The sequence below is a fragment of the Larimichthys crocea genome, chromosome XIX (genome assembly GCF_000972845.2).
Source record: "Larimichthys crocea isolate SSNF chromosome XIX, L_crocea_2.0, whole genome shotgun sequence".
NCBI lineage: Eukaryota > Metazoa > Chordata > Actinopteri > Sciaenidae > Larimichthys > Larimichthys crocea.
The window spans coordinates 9004913-9026165 of record NC_040029.1 but is presented as its reverse complement, the minus strand read 5'-3'; the positions used below and the strand labels follow the sequence as shown (position 1 = coordinate 9026165).

Below are 21253 nucleotides of genomic sequence, written 5' to 3'. Positions count from 1 at the left end.
AATGATTCTACGATAAATGTGCTGCTTTCTTCACATGTGCGCTTGAATGTTTGTGCAGAAAAAAAGAAGCCACTTTTTTCAGACATGTCTGGACATCAGAATCAACTTTATTGCCCAAGTATGCGTACGCATTCAAGGAATTCAGCTCCATCTTGTCATTGCTCCCTCTCCTTACACGGAAATAGATAACAGCTGCAAATAAAGTTAAATAAATCCACTTATTTGACTATGAGAACCTCATCCAGGATTCTTTAACGGCATTTCTAAATGCTGGCACAAAGAAAGCAGAAAAGCAAAATAACGTTTCTAGCTGATAAAAATAAGAGGAAAACTTTTGAAACCAGCAGACTTTCACATTGATGTAACAGAAAAGCAGAACAGATTAATGTGGAAAACACAGCGGGTGTTGGTCCCTCGCTTCCTTGAGCAACAGGGAGGATCTTTGCAAAACGTCTGTTGCAAAGAAATGATGAGAGCCGAGCAGGTCGGCGATGAGCTGAACTCAGAAACATAATACGAGACGTGGATGTGGAAAAAACATCTCATTCCTTGACCTCACTGCTACTTGGGACGTTTGCTCTCTCGTGGTTTCTTTTCTTTCAGCAGTTTTTTTTAGAAGTTCTCCTTGTTGAAGATGAACTTGACGTCGGCCTCTGAGTGGGACAGACACTGTTTCTCCAGAGATTTCCCAAGCTGAGGCGGACCGCACAGGAAGACTCCCACTTTAGATCTGCGGGACGCGAAAATACAAGTTATTCTTGTGATTATTATCTCCATCTCTGTAAAGACACTTAAATATGTGTAGGCTCCACTACTCTAAAGCTAAACTTATATACCCAAATGGATCCTGAAAATAGATGTTGCTATTTTCAGGGGTCCCAGTCGAGTTTCCAAACCCACGTGCAGGTTCCTCTTCCCTCTTGGCACGTAGGAGGATACTACTGTCGTGGAAATAATCATCTGGCCCTCCATCAGCTTCCTCCTGGTTGGAGGACTTAATGTTTTTTTTATTAAACCTGAGAAAATCAAGTTCACACTAAACTTTGGTCTTATATTTCACAAACACTTAGATGTAGATGCATCTTTTTCACATTTTTCGCAAGTTTTGCGGGCACGTGCTTGCAGGGGCAGCGGAGGCGAGGAGTATTCAGTTGGTTTGCAATGCAAACAAGTCCTACAAATGCTTTAATGTCACAAGGAAGTTTTTATCCTCGCCAGCGCCCCGGATACATTTACTGTTTGTTTACTGTTATCTGATGGTCGTGTGGTTTGCCGCTGGCTGTGCAACAAATTGTTCTTCAGCGATGACATGTTGTTACTTAGCGTTTCCCGAAGTAATCCATCGGTCACAACCCACAATGGATTGATGGAAATCATTTGTCCATTAGCAGTTGGAGAGGGTGTGTGTGTGTACAGTGCGTAACAGCGTGACAAATGGCCTCACCTCGGGTGCTTTGTCGCAATATTGGTGAACTCATTGTCCCAGTTAGGTTTCCCATAAAGAGTCTTCTGTTTGAGTCCTGTGATTGGGTCGTTCTCCGCCTCGTGGTGAACACGGAAGTGAGCCGCCTGACAAAAGAAGAGACCATGTGTTTTCTGAAGGGTTTTGGGAGAACGTTTACAAATCTGTCATTGTTCAGGTAGAAGACCTCATGACTAAGGGTGTCTAATTTCCTCAACGTGATCTGTTTGCACCCGAAGTCAAAGATTTTTATGATTCTTTAACTCGATGAAGAATCAGGCATCAGGTCACAAGCCTAAACGGTTGGGAAATGTATATAATACAGAATAAGAGGAGGATAAAATGGAAATACTCGAGTACAGCAATAAGTCTGATTCTGTTGTATCCCGCGACCCCTGTCGTACCTCGGTATCCTTCCAGCGGGTGAGGTAGATGTTGTAGCTGAGGAAGTCAGTCATTTCCTTCTCCGCCATCTGATTCTCCAGAGACTGCAGCAAGTCTGCGAACCACTCGAAGGCCTGCGTCTCAGGGCACAGCCAGTAGAAGTAGATCTGGGGAGGAGAGCAACAGCCAAGAACTTGAAAATATATTTTATATAACAACCTCTGCTGAGTACTGGTCAAAAGTAAGTAGACGTGGATGTTAAAATGAACATTTCTAACCCTTAAAAGTGCCACAATATAGTAAGCTAGATACAGTCTGAGTGATATGACTAAAAGGCTAGTAAGTGGACCTTGAGTTGCTTTGCCAAAGTCTTCTTCTTCCCTCACCTTCTTGGTGAACACGTCCTGGTTGTTCTGGATGCGTTTGTACCACACAGACTTGAGGATGGAGGCGAAAGGAGTCACGCCGATTCCCGCGCCCACCAGCATCACCACCTCGTAACCGAACACGTCTTCGCTGGCTGTGCCAAACGGGCCGTCTATGGCTATCCTGAGAAGAGAGCGAAGAAGAGATTTCAAAAGATATTACTGAGATCTACGGCGCAAACGTTTTCTAAACGTCCCCACATCTGTATTGGTGTCCTCCTACGAGTAATGCAAAGAAACCGGGTGAGCAGGAAAGAGTGTTACTTTTACTTTAATAAAGGACTTGAGCACTTCTTCCATCACTGGGATCAGGATGAGGCAAACCTCTCAATTATTTAAAGGTTTAGCATGAAATTTGAAGACTTTTGGACCGACTTTAAATATTGTATACATATTTTTCTTAAAGCTGTACGCAAAAGATCTGTCTTGGGGCTGTTTGGGGGCATTTATAAGACTTTATTCTAATTGAATTTCAACTGAGGATCAAGTCCACTCCCATCACAACTCACAAAAATTTGAAATGAATGAAATGCATGCTATTCAAATTTCCCAGAAATATCTCTTTGGTGCCATGAATGTTCAAACTCTTCATGGTTGTGATGTGCTTATTTCTTTGGCTGTTTGTGCTTCTGTTCGACTTGCATAAACAAACAAGACCACCTACTTCTCTAAAGTTATTCATGCTACCTACCACTGTGTCAGATTCAGAGAGGCGGGTTATCCACAGGGTGCCACAATCATACAAAATTGTAGCTTGTAGCTGCTTTAACAGTCCCGCAATCCCGGTAAAAACACCATTGATATATTATCATATATGATGTTATCAGATTGCTTATAATTCTCTTCAGATCATGAAGCATATCTTCAACCTGGTTGTTGTCCTATAAGCCTGGAGGTAATTTCATCAGAAGCAGGAGCTGCAGTAAATAAAAGCCTCTCTTGTTCATTCATGAAAGAGTGAAGCATTCATTCACTCGTCTGAAGCGAACAGAAAAATGCTCCGGCTTGCTCAGCAGGACCACTCCGGGACCTAATTTGACATCTCTACAATACAACAATCTCTGCCTCTCTGCTGGCTCCTGAAATGGAAGAAAATTACAAAAACCAACAACAGATCACTACAGGCAGCAAATGTGTCCCCCCCATTGCTGGCTTTTCAAAGGAAAGTACAGGGCGTAATTAAATGTAATCACGAGCAATTTCAGGTGCACTTATCCCTGCTGTCATACTTGGGCAGTTTCCAGGCCTCCTGAGGTTGAGTTGGGTCTCCAACGCAGGCTTCGTACAGCGCCTGTGTCCAGTCCCCCACGATACGAATGTGGGCACTGAAGTAGTCCTCCTCGGGTGCAGAGGTTAAGGTGAAGGGGTGCCACTCCAGCCTGGAAACCGATGGACATTGAATGAAGACGTACTGACCCACCTCCATATGGAAACCTTTCTTCTTCATCTGCAGCTCCAGGGTCTTGGAGGGGTGCATCACCACCTGAAGCACAGGTATGCGGTTAGTAAGTTATCCTGTAATATACCAAATCTGGTGTAATCAGGAAGCTTCATCAGGTGGCTATATACAACAAGATTTGTTCTTCTAAGAAAGCAAGAAAGACATGACATTTGTCGGACCATGGTGGAGGTTTCTGCCACATTTCATTAAAATCTGACAAGTAGTTTTGGAGATTGGAGACTGTCAAACATACAGGATAGAGAAGATATCCTAGATGACTCTTTACATCTCTTTTACTTTATCGCATTCGCACCTTGGTGATGACCACTTTCTGGTGGGATCGATAGAGGCGGACGAACCTCTCGCACACATAAAGGATCATCGGGCCTACCACCCACTTCCACGTCTGGAGAAAAGAGACAAATTGGACAATGTGGGGTGATACTACTGCAAATACAGGTTAAAAGGTGTATTTTTGGTTTCAAACAGTGAAACATGAAAGAAACATTTTCCACGAACACCCTGCGGCCTTGAGTAGCTCACCCCTGGTGGGTTTCCAGCAAACTCTGGCACAGCACAGTTGGTCCCGTTATTTCCCCACTCTTCAAACTGGGAGGCACAAAAGTCGGGTTTGTTGGTCTTCAGGCTAGCAGCCGTCTGTCCTCGCACAATCCGTCTGCAACCAGTGAACAACAACAGAATTCTTAGTGCTTGTAGTTTATATCTGATATGAAACTGTATATATCCAAAGCAGTAGTGTAGACAACAACCTCTTAAGACAAGGCCAAGTCAAAACAGGGAATCAAGACTCTCAAAGTCTTTTTGCATTTGCCATTTCCCCCCAAGACAAGTCAAAGTCCAAACACCAGAAAAACCTGAAAAAATCCAAAGTAGCTACCTTAATTCTGAAAACCTGTTCTATCTGTATGTTGTGTCTTCTCACCCGTAGCCGTGGAACACCAGTCCGATGAAGAAGATGACAAAAAGATGGTGGGTGTACCAGAACACCTCAAAGTAGGACCTGCGGATGACCTCCATGGACGACGTGATGATGAGGATGAGAGCTAACGTGATGGCCACGCCCGTCAGCCCGGCGATGGTGGTAAACATGACGATGGTAGGGTTCTGCATCATAATCACAGTTAAAAACTGTAGTTTAGGATTAGTCATTGCGTTGGCCATGGTCACAAGGTTGTCACCTTTAAACGGCGTCTCACTTGGTTCCACTTGAATCACACTTATTGGCTAACTTCCCTCATCTGCCAAATGTCTGTTTCGTCATAGTTCCCCTATTTTTGGTAAGTTATTACATTTTGAAGAAAATGTGTGTACTTGCAGCTGAAATCTTGATTTGTCACATTTGAACTACTGAAAGAAGTTGAAGCGGCAATGGAAACTAGATCGAGAGGCTGCAAGCACTGAATTAAGTTGAAGCGTCCACTGACATGAGTGAGGTCTCACGATCAGTCGAAGTTCAAGAACTGAAGGAAGGTGTAATTGAAAGTGTAAATGATAAATTAACCTAAATTGGAAGTTGAAGTGGAAGAAATTCATATATTTAAGTGTATAAACTGAAAGGAGTTGCGTCAATTGAAGTGTAATCACCGAAAGCAAATGAACTATCTAACGAACATGCTGAAAGGAATGGAAGATTCATCTTAAGTTGAAGCGCTGAAGGCAATTTAAATAGTCAAGGTGCTGAAGTACTGATTGAAGTGCAAGCACTCGGTGAAGTTGAAGTGTCTGCTGAAATGAAAGACCTGAAAGGGAAACAGTGATAACAGCATAACGTATAAGAAGACTGATGTATCAGTTGAAGTGTTATCACCGAAAGCAGTTAAAGAATGAGAGATGTAAGCAGTGGAGGTGTCTGTCGATGTCTAAGTGCTGAAAGAAGTTGGGATGTCGACACATTTTAAATAACAAGAGGAGGTGAACTGACTAGGGGTGAAAGCATTGAAGTGCCCATCGAGGAGTAAGAGGAGAAAGCAACTGAAATCAGGTCATGTCAAGAGTAAGTCATGAATAAATTGATAAAGTCATTATTCGGTTTGAAACCTTAAACACAATAACAGCGTGAATTAGGGAAATGTAGTTTAAAGTCTTTGAGTAAACAACCCGAACGAAGCAACTGACCTTACCCAACAGCTGAAATATTGAAATAAATGGGCGTCAATGGTCAAGACAAAAAGGGGGAAGTGTTTTTTTAAAGTAGTTATTTAGGTAGTATTTTAAGATTAGGGAGAGAAGTTGCTGTAAACAAAAGGCTAGAAAAGTGTGTTTTTGACCTCAGATTTATAATATTTCAGAATTTGCTGCAGAGAGCATCTTCAACATATAGACAGAACAATGAGCAATGACGAATCGCAGCAAGAGAAATGAACCCTAACGACATTTGATAGAAGTCTTCAACGTATACAGTAGGTCTTAAAAACTGTGAATCATTAAATATTTCATGAGGACGTCAGGAGAAGCTGCATCTTTTTCATAGTTTTGTGGTTTATGCCAAGAAGTGGGGCTGAAAAGAGGAAGTTTTGTCAAATGACAAAATATCTGAAGACAACAAAAGAAATCTGTGGTAAGACGTTTTGCAATTAGGTAGACTGAATTTCACAGAATTTACGCAAGAACCTTCCAACGCAAAGCAAACGCGGCTGCCCCTTTTTATTTGTCTACAACACACTGAAACTAATGATGAACACGAACTCACCGTCTCGTTTGACCTGATGGGGTTCAGGAAGGAGGCGTTGTCCCCTGTGCCGATTTCAGACAGGATGAAGGGCAGAAGGCTGCTGTTGCGATTCAGCTGCGCGTCCATGAAAAACTCAAAATTAAACAAGTGTGCAACAATGTGCACAGCTGCGAGAAGGTAGAAGGACATCATTTAATAAAATAATACTCCCCATTCCTATCTATTTTCTCCCTCTCATTAAAAATAATATGCAGTGACAACATTTCTTTGTATTGCCATTGCCAATAACATACAACTTCATCTGTAAGATCAAGAACCACGAGCACAGGAAGAAAGAAAACTCAGATATAACCTTGTTTTGGGTCTTTTAAGCCAATAAATCTAAATCATTCTCTGACTTGTGTTTTTTTTTGGCTGTCTACATCTTCAGCCAAAATAATACCTGTGTGGAAGGCGATCATGTAAGCCACCAGTTTGTGAAAGGTGAGGTTTCGATCTAGTTGGCGAGCTGCTGTGCGGCTGCAGTACTGAATACAAACAAGAGAAACAGATACAGCAACGTTAGAGCAATGAGCAATGACAAATAAACCCTAACGACATTTGATAGCAGATAAATTCAGTCATAAAATATAAGTAATTGCCTTCGTTTGAAGGTTTTTTATTATTCTTTGGAGTACATCTTCAGTTTTTATGGATACCTGGATGGAGCCACGAAGGAAGGACAGGAGGTTTCGGCAAACTGGCAACAAAATGAGCATACAGTTGAAGTTGAGGGCGGCGGCGGGAGCTCTGGCCCAGGACAGAGCTTGCTGATGGGTTAAAGAAAGGGGGGAAAATGTAATCAGATTATTATTATTATCAGAGCTCATTTTGAAACTAATACGTAGACTGGTTGAGTTTGACCTCACAGTGACAGTTTGAATATGTAAGTTCACCACAAACTGACATTTGAAGCAAAGAAGAACTAAAACTAAAAATGGAAACAACTTCACAACAAATCAGGCAGTGAGTTAGTTTCATTTGTGTATTTACGCCACATGGTACTCTCTAGCCTCAGGTTTAAGGAAGTTCATGGCTGCCAAAATGAAAATTTTGGCTCTAGTTTTAGCGTTCCACTTCTGCATTTGAATTCGGGCCAACTTGAGCCAATTTAATGGATGAATTTAATGAAATGAAGTCACTTTTCTAATTTCAAAATAAATGAGAGCTGCCATACGTCACTCTCCTGTCCTCAGAGTAACCATACCCTGCCTGAAAATAATGTAAAATTGCCTCAGGGCACCATGCTTAAAAGCTGCACATCAAACAGTAAATGATTTCCTTTATTTATATAAGAGCAAAGGTCAGTAACAGAACAAATCTGTGACTTCACAGTCTAAACGATGATGTAACTAGTTTTTTATATGGCCCTACCATAAAATACTTTTTGAAGTTGCTTAATAAACACAAATGGCACAGACAGTGGTTCCACTTCAAAGGGATGCGATTAGATTACAGTAACATCACACTGGATGAAAATAAAGTGTCTTAACGAGAAAATGTGACATGATGTTGGAAATTACCTGGAAATTCAATAAGACAAACTGTTGTAACTGTTTGTCTGACTGGTCGGAGGCTTTGGGTATCTTATAGTGAAAAAGCAATGCGGTATTTTTATTTTACGCTAATAAATTGGCAAAAATCTTTGAATTTGAATTTGTTTTTGGTGCATAACAAACATATAAAATAAAATAAAATAAAAATCAAGTCCTAAAAGATATAAAAAAACAGATTTTCCATTTTAATTTAGTCAGGAATTAATTGAAAGTATTTAATATGTAACACAAATGCTTTAATCTCAACCCTTATCTCAACATAAACTCCCTTTTTTATCCCTGCAAAACACGACAAGCAGCACCGCCGGACACTGCTTCTCATCGTTCTACATTTATGATGAGATTTAAATACATAAATCACATAAGAAATAAGCACACGCCGATAGTGAGCGGCTCCGTGTTTCACTTCTGCAAGCAGCTAAGCAGCCGGGCGGTATTGACTCAGTGTATCATGAAGCCAGCTGTGACCGCAGAGCAAACCCCACCACAGACGTACTTCCCTTTACTACAAGGCAGAGGGATTGTAAATAGAAGGTGGTGCAGATAAGGTGTTATCTGTGCAGGTGTGGAAGTGGCACCGTGTTACAGTAAATATGGGTTAATTTGTTCTAATGATGCATGGACTGACAGCATGTTTACCGTTGTACTTTCATTGTTTGTCTCAGAAACAGAAGTTCCCCACATTACATCATGGTGTGATGAATCTTTAAGAGTCAGTCATGAAACAAATCATGAGATCAGAACCAATCTTAACCTTAAACATGAGCACCTGAGTGGTGATTATGATATTAGGAGGATTTCTGACAGCTAAGATATATTTCCCAGACGGTGAAAACAAACTGAAGAAGATAAAGAAGAAGAAGAGTGGGTGGGTGGGCTGCAGTGTGAATTATTAAAGCGCTTTAATTTAGAGGAACTGAAAAAGGCTGCGTCCTGTTTGACTTGTTTCATTATATATAGGTGGTCTAAAAGTAGGTGTGCAATTATTTTAATATTTGTTACTTTAAGAAACAAGAAACAGAAACTGGAAATTCCAACCATCATGTGTCACTATGGACACTTTTGTCATTAAGGACAAAACTGCTCTAAAAACTTACAACTTAAAACTACCAAACATTTGAATCCTTTAAATGCCAGTTTGATTACTTGATGTTATTTATGGGAAAAAAGGGTTAAGACCCTCAAAATGATTGGATGTTTCATAGCAGTTTTTAGTAAATTAAACTGACGCACGTGTGGAAACCTGTGCAGAAAACTCACCCCAAGCAGGACCCTGGTGTAAAACCATCTCTCCGTCAGGAAGGCCATGTAGAAATGCACAAACAAGAAGGCGTTGATGCCCAGCCATACCAGCTGTAACACACATCCAGACACGTGTCATGTTAAATCAAAAGGTTTGACTGATAATTCCAAAGAATTGATAACGCATGAATAAAATATGTTACATTTACAGTGTCAGGACTGATACCAAAATCATTTTAGAGACAAACACAAAGAGCTCATATCCTTGACCTGAAATACAGTTTACATTTTCGAATTTTAAATATTATACGTAATGGATTTTTGGATAAAGGACCAATATTTTCTAGACATAGTGTCAGACCTGTTGTTTTGTTTGAATCATTTTTAAAATACCTGAAATTATTCAGGAGAGTCCAGGAGACTAAAAAGATGTTTTCTCATTTCCTGTATTAACAAACTTGCAGCCGTTGAAATTGAACTTGCAGGTTGGAAACTTTAGATATAGACGAATCTTTTCTCGATTTCTCAAGTTGTACAAGAACTTTGCCTTAACAAGGTAAATTCACATCACACTCAGTACTTCAAACTATTATTAGCTCAAATCGAGGCTGTGCACTGTTAAAATATGTGCTTTTGACATGCAGATTTAACAGTACATAAATGAAAGCAATATATAAAATTAGAGTAAATATACTTACAATAACAAAGATGGAGAGTCCCTCATTGGCAGCAAAGTTGCCCATGGTTAAAAGTGCTTCTGAAAAGGTGTGTGTGAGCCAGAGTGTATTAATGCGATAACAGAGAAGGAAGCAGGAAACAGTGAAGGAGGAGTGAAAAGTGCAGAGGACTGATTACTCATTTATAACCCTCTTTTTAAAAAGCAAATAAGGAAGTTTTTTTTTTTTTTCAGAAGGAAGCTGTGTTGTCTCCAGCAGCTCGGTTTCCTTTCAGTGATTCATTAATCTGACAAGAACCTCATCAAGTCTAGAAACGTATTCCTGTAAATTAAAGTCAGAGCAAACAAAAGGCCAAGAAAGAAACCATGGTAATAAACCTTTAGAAGCAACATTAATAAGAAACACTGGTTCTGTTCCAGTCATTCATATTCAGTACATACAGATGGATCATTTCCTAGCAGGCAAGTCAAAGATATTCAGCTTTAAATGGTATAAAGCAGCTTTGAAAGAGACATATTTCCCTAATAAGCAACTGAAATTATTAACTGCGAATTCAGACATTTGTCCTGTGAATATACACTGTATATCTGACCTTGTTCACTTCAGTCGGAGCCTGTATAACCAACAAATTTAAACATTTATTTCCTGTTTTGATGCAACAGAAACACAGGTCACAGTTTGTCCAACATTTTATTCTTTAAAACATAAACAAACAACTGTTTTTTTTCTGTGACTTTTATTTTAAGGAGCGGAAGCATTGCAGAGTCACAACTCATCCATCGATCAGGCCAATTTGCAGCAAGTGAACCGGAAAGCCTAAATTTAGCAGGTGTACTGCGTGCTTTTGTACTTTTAAAGGGCCGGTGTGTCGGATTTGAGGTCTGTATTTACAGAATATGGCAAAAATTGAATATAAGTCAACAAGAAGGCACCGGACAAGAGTAATAGTAGTAGTCTTTGGCGAGAGCTTGGTGAAAGACCACTGATGTATAGCGACTATTTGACGTGAATGCTGCATTATACATACTTCAAAATTCAAAATACTGCACACCAATCTCAAATACTTTTGATTAACATTGACGTTGTCCACTTCAAACCAGTGAAAACGCCAAATACAGAAATGACTAAAACTGTAAGAAGTAAATGAATTGTCTTACAGTGGTGACGCCCTGCTGCCACAATCCCAGGTTGTTGAGTCCTGGATGTGTTAACGCCAAAACCCAGGTGACTGTTGAGGAGGAAGTTGTTACTCGATGGCAACATTGTGAATTTCAGCAGAGGAAGTGGCAGATTTGTAAACCTGAAGTAAAACAGAAGATTAATTGCCACATGCTTCCTGTTTCCATCTAAACTACAGGAAGAGAAACACCTGAACCAACATCTAAATGTGGCTCACATCAGTAAAATTGTTGCATATAAGTGTATATGTAATAACTGGAGCTGTCAACTTCTGGAGCTTTTACCTGCTGGTATTCAAAGATCCTCAGAGACCCTTGAGACACCTTCAGATGTCTTAAGACAGGTCTACAGGTTGTTGATGGGCTCCCAAGTGGTACTACCAGAAGTACTTCAGGGGCTTTTTAAAGGTTCAGAGGTTGTTGAGAGACTTTCTGAGGACCTAAAGGACCTTTGGGTCCTGTCCAACCTGATTTTCCGGATGACCTGTCATAGGATCTAGTTGTCTTGAGAAGTTTCCGTAGGTCTCAGAGAGGTTCAGTTATGTTTAAGAGGGGATTCACGTTCTCTTGCAGATTTTAGGGACCCTTACAAGAATTAAAGAGTTCTCGCGGTTTCTTTCTTGTAGAGGTTTAACGGGACCTGGGGCTGGATTTACTAAACAAACATAATTCACTAATTATAACGTGAATAATCTGGTAAACATCCCAAAGTGTTAAAGTTAGAATTTAAAAAATGGTAACACAGTTATCAGTGCTGTGGCGCCGATGCTTTCAACTTTCACTCTGGATTATCGTCAATCAGATCGCTGCTGAGGGATTTAACGTCAGCGATTACATCACAACAATTGAGGATTATGTTCACATGTTATTGTTGGATGAAGTAAACTAGAAAATGCTTTCGAGCGAGATCTGCCTGGTGTTCACTGAATTCTATCTTCATAGTTTGTTTTATGTACTGTGTATGTCTTTATTGTAATACTCTTCAGTATCCGGAGATGTGTCTTACACGTACCAACGTAAGATTATTAAAATGACTGATGAGAGATTAGTGTCTGTTAATGCATCAAATCACATAACCAAGAATAGAGAGGCAATGTCTGTGTTTTACTGCCACCTAGCGTGATGAATGTACAAGTATTCAAGTACTGCACAAAACTGAGGATACAAATACTTTTTACCCTCTAAATTTCGGCAAATGAATAAAATAAAGTTTTTTACTGATCCCAGCAATTCAGAAGCAGTCTATTAAGTTATATATATGAAAATAACATGCAGGGTAAAGCACAGTAACTGTTTTGTAACCTCTAAACTAAATGAGATATCACATTGCACACTGGGTTTGGTTTCTATTCAAAGAGGCAAAATCTTTGTTTGTTTGCTCGATATATGAATATAATTATAAATGATAAATGCACTGAAGTAAATTAAATATAAAAAATCTGTATATCTTACTTACAGTGCTGAGTTTCAATAAATAAATATCTCCACAGGTGTTGCAGGTGTTCATAGGAAAAAAAAACAGATTTTTACTTCCATCACGACACATTTTCTTTTATTCTGTTATAAAAGCGGTGACAGTTATCGGGGTTTAAAGCTGCAGAGCTGATGCTTTCAATTTTCAATTTGGATCACTGCTGATTCTGCAGAGGGACTTAACGTCAGTGATTACATCACAGCAGTCAAGGTTTAAATGGCGAACATTATGCTACATGCACCACAAGTGAAATTACTGCCTTTGATACGTATGTGTCAGGATATATATATTTTATTTATAATTTTTTGATTGCAAAACACATTAAAATATAACATTAATGGACTTTGGGCTCTGTGGGGGCAACAGTTCTGGCCTCAAATCATCCATTAACTCCTGATAATGGACACCTTGTTGGGCATTATCCATCACTTATTTTATAGCACAAAGAAAATAACCAATGATCTGAGGACAATTACATTCATTTTGTGAGCACATTTGTTTGTCCGTGTTAAGTATATTTTGTAGAAATGTGTTTTCGGCCAGATGCTTGTGGAAGTGAGCGGGGTAAATGCATAATATAGACTGAACAAGTTGCAGAGTGACAAACACCAGATGTGACAGAATGAGCCCAACACTGAAGAGTATTATAGTAGTAGTAGTATTTGTATTTGACGTTCTGTAACTATAGACCTTTTTATTCTTTCATTTCTCTTTTCTTCTGTTCTTCTGTTCTTCTCCAAACAAAGAAGTGCTACTTACTCTTTAACTATTTAAATCCACATGGAGAAACTCAAAAGAAGGACATGCATAAACTTCAGTAACTTTGCTGAAGACTGATCCACACTCTTTCTTTACTTTACTAAAATGAGACGAGACTTACAATCTTAATGCATTTATGTGCATAAATTCTAGTTCCTGACCCCATTAATTCAACTAAATTCAATGCCGAATCATAACCAAAGTTATTTAATGACACTTTCCGTATCTATCTGTCTATCTGTCTATCTGTCTATCTGTCTAGGGTAGCTCAAGTCCCATTTGTTGATCTTTCTTGTACGTGTTTCCTTTAACGTGGTTAAGGGCTATCTGTTGGGACATCTTGGGAGAGGGGCCTCTCATTTCCTCTCATTTCCTCTGTCCCTCTCTTACACAACAATTATAATGTTGTTAACTTTGACTGCATGTTTTGGGGGCATAATCTCCACAGTATATAAGGGCTTGCCCCGCTTAGTTTGAGAGAGTTCTCGTTATCCGGCTGGAGGCTCTCCAAGTAACGTTTTACTTGATTACGATACTGAACTTATTGTAATAAATTTGTTATACAACGAATCTATCTATCTATCTATCTATCTATCTATCTATCTATCTATCTACCTGATTTTGATTGATTGTTGATTCGATGATTTGATTTATTGATTTTAACAGACAGAATCCAAAATAATTAGACATATTGCCAGTGTGTGACAATCTCTTAAATCATTAATAATAATAATAATAGTAATAAAAAGCCAAATGTCAAACTATGGTGCATTCTGAACAGGCATCGGCTGTTTTTATGACCGCTAAATCACACAAATTATGGGTAATTCTCCAGCCTAAACGACCTCTCTGCAGGACGTAGGAATTCTGTCCATATTTTGTGGATTTTCCAAGAAACATGCAGCATGGTTGCATGAATTCTCAGCTGATCCACAGCGTTTCATAGTTGATTTCACATAAAAATGCCCTTGGGAATAATCCTGTGAAGTACTGTGCGTCATTGATTCTCGTGTCGATCTGCTGCTGCATTCATACTTCAGAATGACAGACCTCGATATTTTCTTTAGCCGTTACAATATGACAGTCACCTCCACCCTGCTGCAGCAGTGAAGCAAACATCTTGTGTAAAGTGTCAGAAGTTAACACATAATGAAGCCCTGCCGCTGGGGGTGAAGGTTAAGTCAACACTCACATGGTATGTAATTTCGACGAAAGGCCCTTCTAGTGATTTTCCCTCCTAATCTGGGGGAAGGGGATTAGATTAAATCTGTTGCATAGTGACCGTGACATCACCACCGACCCGTTTCACAATGCACAGTCACAACAAGCTGCCAACTGAAAACGCCGCAGCTCAGACAACCAGAGCAGAAAGTTTCTGGTCTTTGTGGTGAGTCATTTTCACCACCGAGAAATTACCCAGTTTGTCCTCTTTGAATAAAAATAAATAAATCTATTGATAGTTAATTAACTAAGGTGGATGTAAACAGGAGGAGAAGAACTTAAATTCTGGTAAAATAACGGTTCACTTCATTTCTGGTGCTAAGTCTGAATATAGTGTTTTAGTTTTATATTCACTGAATGCTGGAAAATATATTGACTTTAAGAATAACAGTCTGTAATGTTTCTATATTATATTTGAACTTCAGAATAACAGTCTGTAATGTTTCTATATTATATTTGAACTTCATGATAATGTTTTTGCAAATTAAGGTAAGACACTACTTAAGCAATGCTTATTTCTGGTACTGTAGGTGGACCTTTAAACAGAATGTAAAGGCCCTCAGTGCTACTCTTGAACTGCTACACAAAAAGAAAATAATAAAAACTTGTAGCAAAAGACAGACAAGAGATGAAATCACAGCGTTCAGAAAAGAGATCAGAGAAAGACTGATCGACTTTGTGCACGGCGAAGAGGGATTTTAAATACCGACTTGAACAAGGTCATCTTTAAATTGTGATCAACGCTGATTGTTATAAACATTAGGATTATACTGGGCTGCAGATGTTTTAACTCTTATAGAGAGTGTGTGTGTGTGTATTCTGTCCTTTGCATATCTCGTGTACTTCCCTTATCTAGCACGTGTTTGCTGAAGCTGGCAGGAAAAGGTAATTAAAAATTGTTCAAGGGCAAGAGAGACAGGTTAAGGGAAGTGTCATATTGGACAAGAAACCAAAAAAGGAAATTGTTAGTGGGAAGATGTCCGAGACAGCCCATTTTGAGAAAATTGTATAAGAACCAACTGATAATGCTCCTCAGGGAGCCTTTTCTCTGTAACCCCTCTTGTGTGTTGCACTGTTAAACGCTCCTTCTTGTACAAGAATAATAAATTCAACCTAAACTTTGAAACTTTGAATCCAGTCCTCCTTATTCAAGGGTCCTTCCTTAAAAAAATCCCGTAACACTGATGCCAATTCAAAGCTAGAGGAGGTCCATTATCAGCTGCAAGTGCTTCCCGAGCTCGACCACAAAGGAGCGCGGACAGCACATTCAGAAATCACAGAGGATCTCAACGGCGCCAGAAAATCCTAAAGCCAACATCATAGAGGGCCAAAATAATGAGCGGCCTGGCTCAGGCAATGGGGAACTGGAGATGCAACACCAGGGGACAGTGAGAAAATTCCTGGAACAGTTGGTCACTGAACTTTAGGGGGTGGCTGTCGTCCAAATTTCTAAAGTTTCGGTCTCTGATTTATATCTCTAATTCTTTATTGTGAAATTGTTCTTCAAAACATATTCATGCCATCCAATAATGTTGATGAGAAGCCTGACCTCAAAACAGCTTCTCAAAATTTTAGTTTAAGGATATTTTATTGATTTAATATACTAGACTATCCTTTTGATTAATCATGGCATTATCTCTGGATTAACAATAAATTGTATAAATGTATGACTGCTCCGTATTAAAATGTATAAACAAACAGTAAAAAAAAAATATACATATTGGACATCATCTGTAAAATTTGCCAAAACAGGATCTTGACAAGTCCCAAAGAAGAAGAAAGATCCTACCTGAAGTCCAAATATGACACCCTGTCTTCAGTGCTTCAACTGCTCCAGAAGCAGGAACTGGAGGAGAAACTTCAAGTCCAAACGAGAATAAATCGGGATTTGAAACTCTTTATTGAGCAAAGTCATCGTCAGCATGCTGAGTTTCAGCTGGACTTGGAGCAGAAGAGCCACCAGGCCCTCAGGCGTGAGCTGAAGGAGGTCCAGCTAAAATCTATCTATTAATGAGGTAACTGCCATCAGTATTGATCTCAGGAACAAGCTGGAGGAAGCTCGTAAACAGCTCCAGGCGCAGAGGCTCCTGCTGAACCATCGAGCCAGAAGGGGCAGGGTGGTGACGCCAGTGAAGGATCCGCTTCTTGTGGAGGAGCTTGTGGAGAACGCAGTCGCTGAGGTTTGGGACATCCAAGAGTTAAAGCTTACACAGCAGAAAAGAGAGATTGCCTCCCTTGAGGCTGATGTGAAGTTGGCCAAAGATAGCCTGGAATTCCAACGTGAAGCAGAAAGAGATCACCTGGAAGTGGTTGAGCGGTTGTGGTCAGTGAGGTGCAAGGACCTGAAGATCAGGATAAAAGAACTGGAGGAACAGAAGAGACCCAGAAGAAAGAACTGATCTCCCCGAACGTTTGCATGCAACTCTGGACAAGCTGCAGGTGAGTACACACCGACTTTTTTTGTGGTTTTCCTGCAAGATGTTTCTGTACAGAAGCACTCCCCCAAAAAAACAACCAAAAATACAAAACCAACTTTTAGTTTTCACTCTAACCAATCTCACTCTTTACCCCCAGACCAAACCAGCCCAACCAACAACGACCAACAAGGCAAACAAGTAACATCTTCCCGTGTTCTTGTGGGTTTTCTCCGGAGTCTTGGGTTCTTCCACCTCAAAGAACCCCCCACCAAGAAAAAACAATAAAACAACAACATAAAGTCATAAATCAATTTTATTCTCTAAACTTTTCCTCATGTTTTTGAGGCCTTAAGACTTGAGATTTATCTGCTGACCCTTTGGAGGGTCTGTTTTGGAAACCACAGGTTCATAGTTTAAGCAGCTCCTGCAGTAAAATGCTGCTCTAACGTTGATGCATCAGTATTTTACTGCAGCGTATGAGTACATGACATTAATCTGTCCGACTCTGTATGTCATCACTGTCTCCTCGCTTCACTCCACACATATATGGGATGGGGATTCTTCTCTGCAGCGTCTATGCAGCGTTACAAAATGCATGAATGATGCATGAGCTCTTTCCTGCATGATGGGGATGTATATTAATATCATTGCAGATGTGTTTTTGTACGTACAAGAGAGTGTGTCGGTGAGTAGGCACGGTACCACACAGCCTGAAGAGGTTAGTATAATCTCACTGAAATATTGACATCCGTAATTCCAAAGGAAACACATTAACCAATGATATTTGTTATGTAGTCTAATTTTCTCAACCTTATTACTACCCTACAGCTTATTAAACGTGGTTTCTAGTGGTGGCAGCCAAAAGAGTTGACCGCAATCTTGGCACAAATTCAAACAACGTCTTTAAATCTACAGTACCGTACTTAACAGATATGATTTTTAGAGTAATTTATCCCAAATTACTACCAGAACCATTTGGAAATCCTTCTGCTGGAGGCCCAGAGGTCCAGACTTATACAGTGGGGCGATCGTTCCTTTGCCGTCGCTGCTCCCAGACTATGGAACAATCTGCCCGCCGACATTCGCACCACTAGTGATCTCAGCCTTTTTAAATCAAAACTTAAGACTCACTTTTTTAGATTGGCGTTTTATTCTGACTAGGTACACACGTTTTTTTTGTTTTTTTTAAATTGTATTTTCATTTGACTGTATTTATCTATCTTTGTACCTGTTATGGCTTTGTCGTAAAGCACTTTGGGTACCATCCTGCTATTGTAAAGGGCTATACAAATAAACTTGATTTAATTTGATTTAAATTAGTTATTACTGCTGCAATAAACATCAGAGTCTCAATCCAAACAAAAACCACAGTAACCACAGCAATAAGGCATTTTTTGTGCTGCAGAATGTCCGAATATCAGATCACTTTCTACCGAAAACCAGGAATCCATCATGCGTATGTTTGATATTTTCTGTTCAGATGCATCACACACGGATACGGGCATTTTTTCTTTATGTTTTTAGCCCTCCTAGTCCAGACTAAAATAGATCAGCAGACAGACTGTCTGGTTTCCCAGACAATATACTCTATTGACTTCTTTGTTGATGATTTTAAAGCATTATGGCAATGCGTTATATGTATTATATTCGGTTCCTGACATATTCTGTAAGTAATCCTACAGACAAGGCCTAGTGTGTAGGATTTAGTCCATTAATCCACCTATATAAAGCCTAATCTCCGCTGACATTTCATTTTCATGACGTCGGGGTTTCATTTCTTTAAAAGTTGAATCTGGCTCGTCTTCTTTTGCAGCGACGCTGCAACCAAGATGCTCTACCCTCACCCGAATGAACGGAAAACGCGAAGTGTGATAAGCGTGAAAGAGGACCCACGCCATTGTAGATCTAAAAGGCGAATCGGCAAATGTTAACATTCAAAAACTGAAATTTAAACTGTCTTGTGCTCTACGGTGTTACTTCTTTTACCGTCCACCACGTGCATTGAAACATTCGTGTGCTGTAGTGTTATTTGATGTGTAAACACAGGTTTATAGTGCAACCACAGGTGCTTTAGGATGCAGCTCCCCATCACTGATATGTTCTGCTCATAGGAAACTGCTTTCAAACACACACACCGCCTCTGCTCGCTCTTCCTTTACATCAGCTTGCATTTAGCCGCCTCGTCGCCTTCGCGGTTGTGTCGCAGGATCTGGAATGAATCATTCATTCAGAGCATGATGCACTCCGGCTAATTTGAGTCATGCCTCGTGGCTCCGGGGGCCTTGAGCAAGTCATGCTGTTCTCATTGGTTAAACATCAGTGAAGAGACAGTAAACGAACAGTCGAGGCCTCCCAGCATGGACTAAACAAGCTGCATCAACTCTGTGTCAGACTGATCTGGAGTAACTGCTTCACACATTCATCCTGCGATTAGAAGTAGAAAGTAGAAGACCAAAATACATTTTCAATAAGACATCATTGAGCCTCAAATTCAATTTGACCTCGAAAAACCACATGATGATCTCTGCAAATTAAGAATGATGAAGGTCCTGTGACGTGACTGAAAGCCCTGGGGTCTGCTCTCTCAGCTAGTGCTACCATGACAACAAGAACGGTTATTGAAACCCATTGAATATAAATTTTACTTTAAATGTGACTTCATTTCATACTAATCAATTCATTATGGGGAATTTTGGTGTTCATATTCCAGGTTATATGGGTTGGACAGTCTCAAAGCCTTCTGGGAACTGTAGTCATTGAATAGTTATGTTATCTACCTCATAAAATAAAAATGTGATGATTCGAAAAAAACACTGGGATGCCACGTTTAATTGAAAACAGAACAAAGGCAACTGAGACACTTTATTGTTTTTCTGGAAAATAATACGCCCATTTTGAATTTGATGCCAGCAACACGTTTGACAAAAAAAAGTTGGCAGAAGGTCAACAAAGGACACTAAATGAAAAACAGCTGGTGGAACATCTCACAGTGAATGAGAGCATCCAGAGAAAGACGGCGCTGTACAATGTCAAATTGTAAAGAATCTGTGGATTCGTCTACAAATCATAAGATCATTAAAAGATTTAGAGAAACACGAACCATGTGCTCAGTGGTGCATTAAGCCAATTTGATTTGCGGCCATAAAGTTACTCGGATCTTCTGTATATGCTTCAGCACTGTGTCTTCCACCGGCTGAACTTCCAACCTCCAGTTGCCCCTGATTTAACTATTCTCCAAGAAAGATGAGCTGGGCTACTGAAAACCTTCACACACATCTTAGAGACTTTCCAAATGTTATTGGACCAGATCGAGTTCAGACAGGGACGATGAAAGCTGTTGGGGAAAACGTCTTCTGGGTCACGTGATGCTGCAATTACAGCACAACGCGACTAAGCATAACAGGGTAAAACGTTGTCCACGCTCTTAATCCTGCATAACTTTAAGCCTTAATATAATGTGAACAGGTGAGTTGTATATAAATTCACCCTCAGTACCGTTGTCATGAACGGGGAAATTAGCTACAGAGACCAAAACTGTTTTTTGTACCAGGCTGTAAACATGTTTATTTCTGCTGTGAAACATGGGGACTTATGGAGACTGACTCACTTCTGGAGCCAGCCTCAAGTGGACGTTTGAGGAACTGCACCTCCCACCAGGAGCTCTGTAAGAGAGGAAAATTAGGACAATTCCACGTGCCCCCCCCCCCCCCCCCCCCCAAAAAAAATAGGTAAACACCGGTATAAAATGATTAAACCAGTATATATATTTCAGATATAATAATGAAATGAATTATCTCTTTGTTTTTAAGTGTTTTGGGCAGTAAAAGTTAAATAAAAACGGCCTTTAGCACATTTTTACGGTGGCTTTTAATCTTGCATCAAATAGTGAACCTGTATGCAGACTTGCATGCATGTACAAATCACCAGCAGTGAATATTGTGCTAGTACTAGTACTGAACTACAGCTGCAAGCCTTTAATTAGAGTTATTTAAAGCTTTTGATGGGATAGTTAGGTCCTACAGATGTGGGGACAACAGCTGTGCAGAGTTCGGGGGCCCAATTTGACTTTTTTGTCATGGGGCCCAAAATTCCTGGTGGCGCCCCTGACTCTCACACTGCTTCACAACCAAACTGTGTTATTGTGTTGGTTAGATGTGAAACAACAGGAATTTGCACATTTAAAGAGGAGTTATAGCACCTTGACCTTCATCTGTTTTATTTTTTATTTTTCCAGCCATGCATTTCTTCCTGCAGCCAAAGAGGAGCAGTCCTGGATGGGGAGGCCA

The 21253-nt window shown here is 40.0% G+C and overlaps 1 protein-coding gene across 2 annotated transcripts; it reads right to left on the bottom strand.

Moving 5' to 3' along the window:
* Positions 1-85: 85 nt before the first annotated feature.
* cybb (cytochrome b-245, beta polypeptide (chronic granulomatous disease)) lies at positions 86-11140 on the bottom strand. Of its 2 annotated transcripts, XM_010753425.3 has the most exons (14): positions 11076-11140; positions 9940-9998; positions 9260-9352; positions 7103-7213; positions 6847-6931; positions 6423-6571; positions 4656-4837; positions 4256-4388; positions 4026-4118; positions 3501-3754; positions 2233-2395; positions 1867-2013; positions 1445-1569; positions 86-730 (listed from the first exon to the last, which is right to left on the bottom strand). In XM_010753425.3, the coding sequence occupies exons 2-14, from the start codon at positions 9982-9984 to the stop codon at positions 613-615; spliced, it is 1698 nt and encodes a 565-aa protein (XP_010751727.2). In that variant the 5' UTR covers positions 9985-9998; positions 11076-11140; the 3' UTR covers positions 86-612. The 2 variants fall into 2 exon arrangements, with proteins under 2 accessions (XP_010751727.2, XP_027147389.1); XM_027291588.1 differs by lacking the exon at positions 11076-11140 and having other exon boundaries at positions 9940-10099.
* Positions 11141-21253: the final 10113 nt, after the last annotated feature.

Bases quoted from the DNA above. Each gene is read 5' to 3' on its own strand.
- cybb (XM_010753425.3), bottom strand. From the start codon at position 9,984: ATGGGCAACTTTGCTGCCAATGAGGGACTCTCCATCTTTGTTATT. The intron at 7,214-9,259 runs GTGAGTTTTCTG...TTAACCCATCAG, and splicing joins ACACCAGGGTCCTGCTTGGG to CAAGCTCTGTCCTGGGCCAG. The intron at 4,119-4,255 runs GTGAGCTACTCA...TCTTTTCTCCAG, and splicing joins TTGCTGGAAACCCACCAGGG to ACGTGGAAGTGGGTGGTAGG.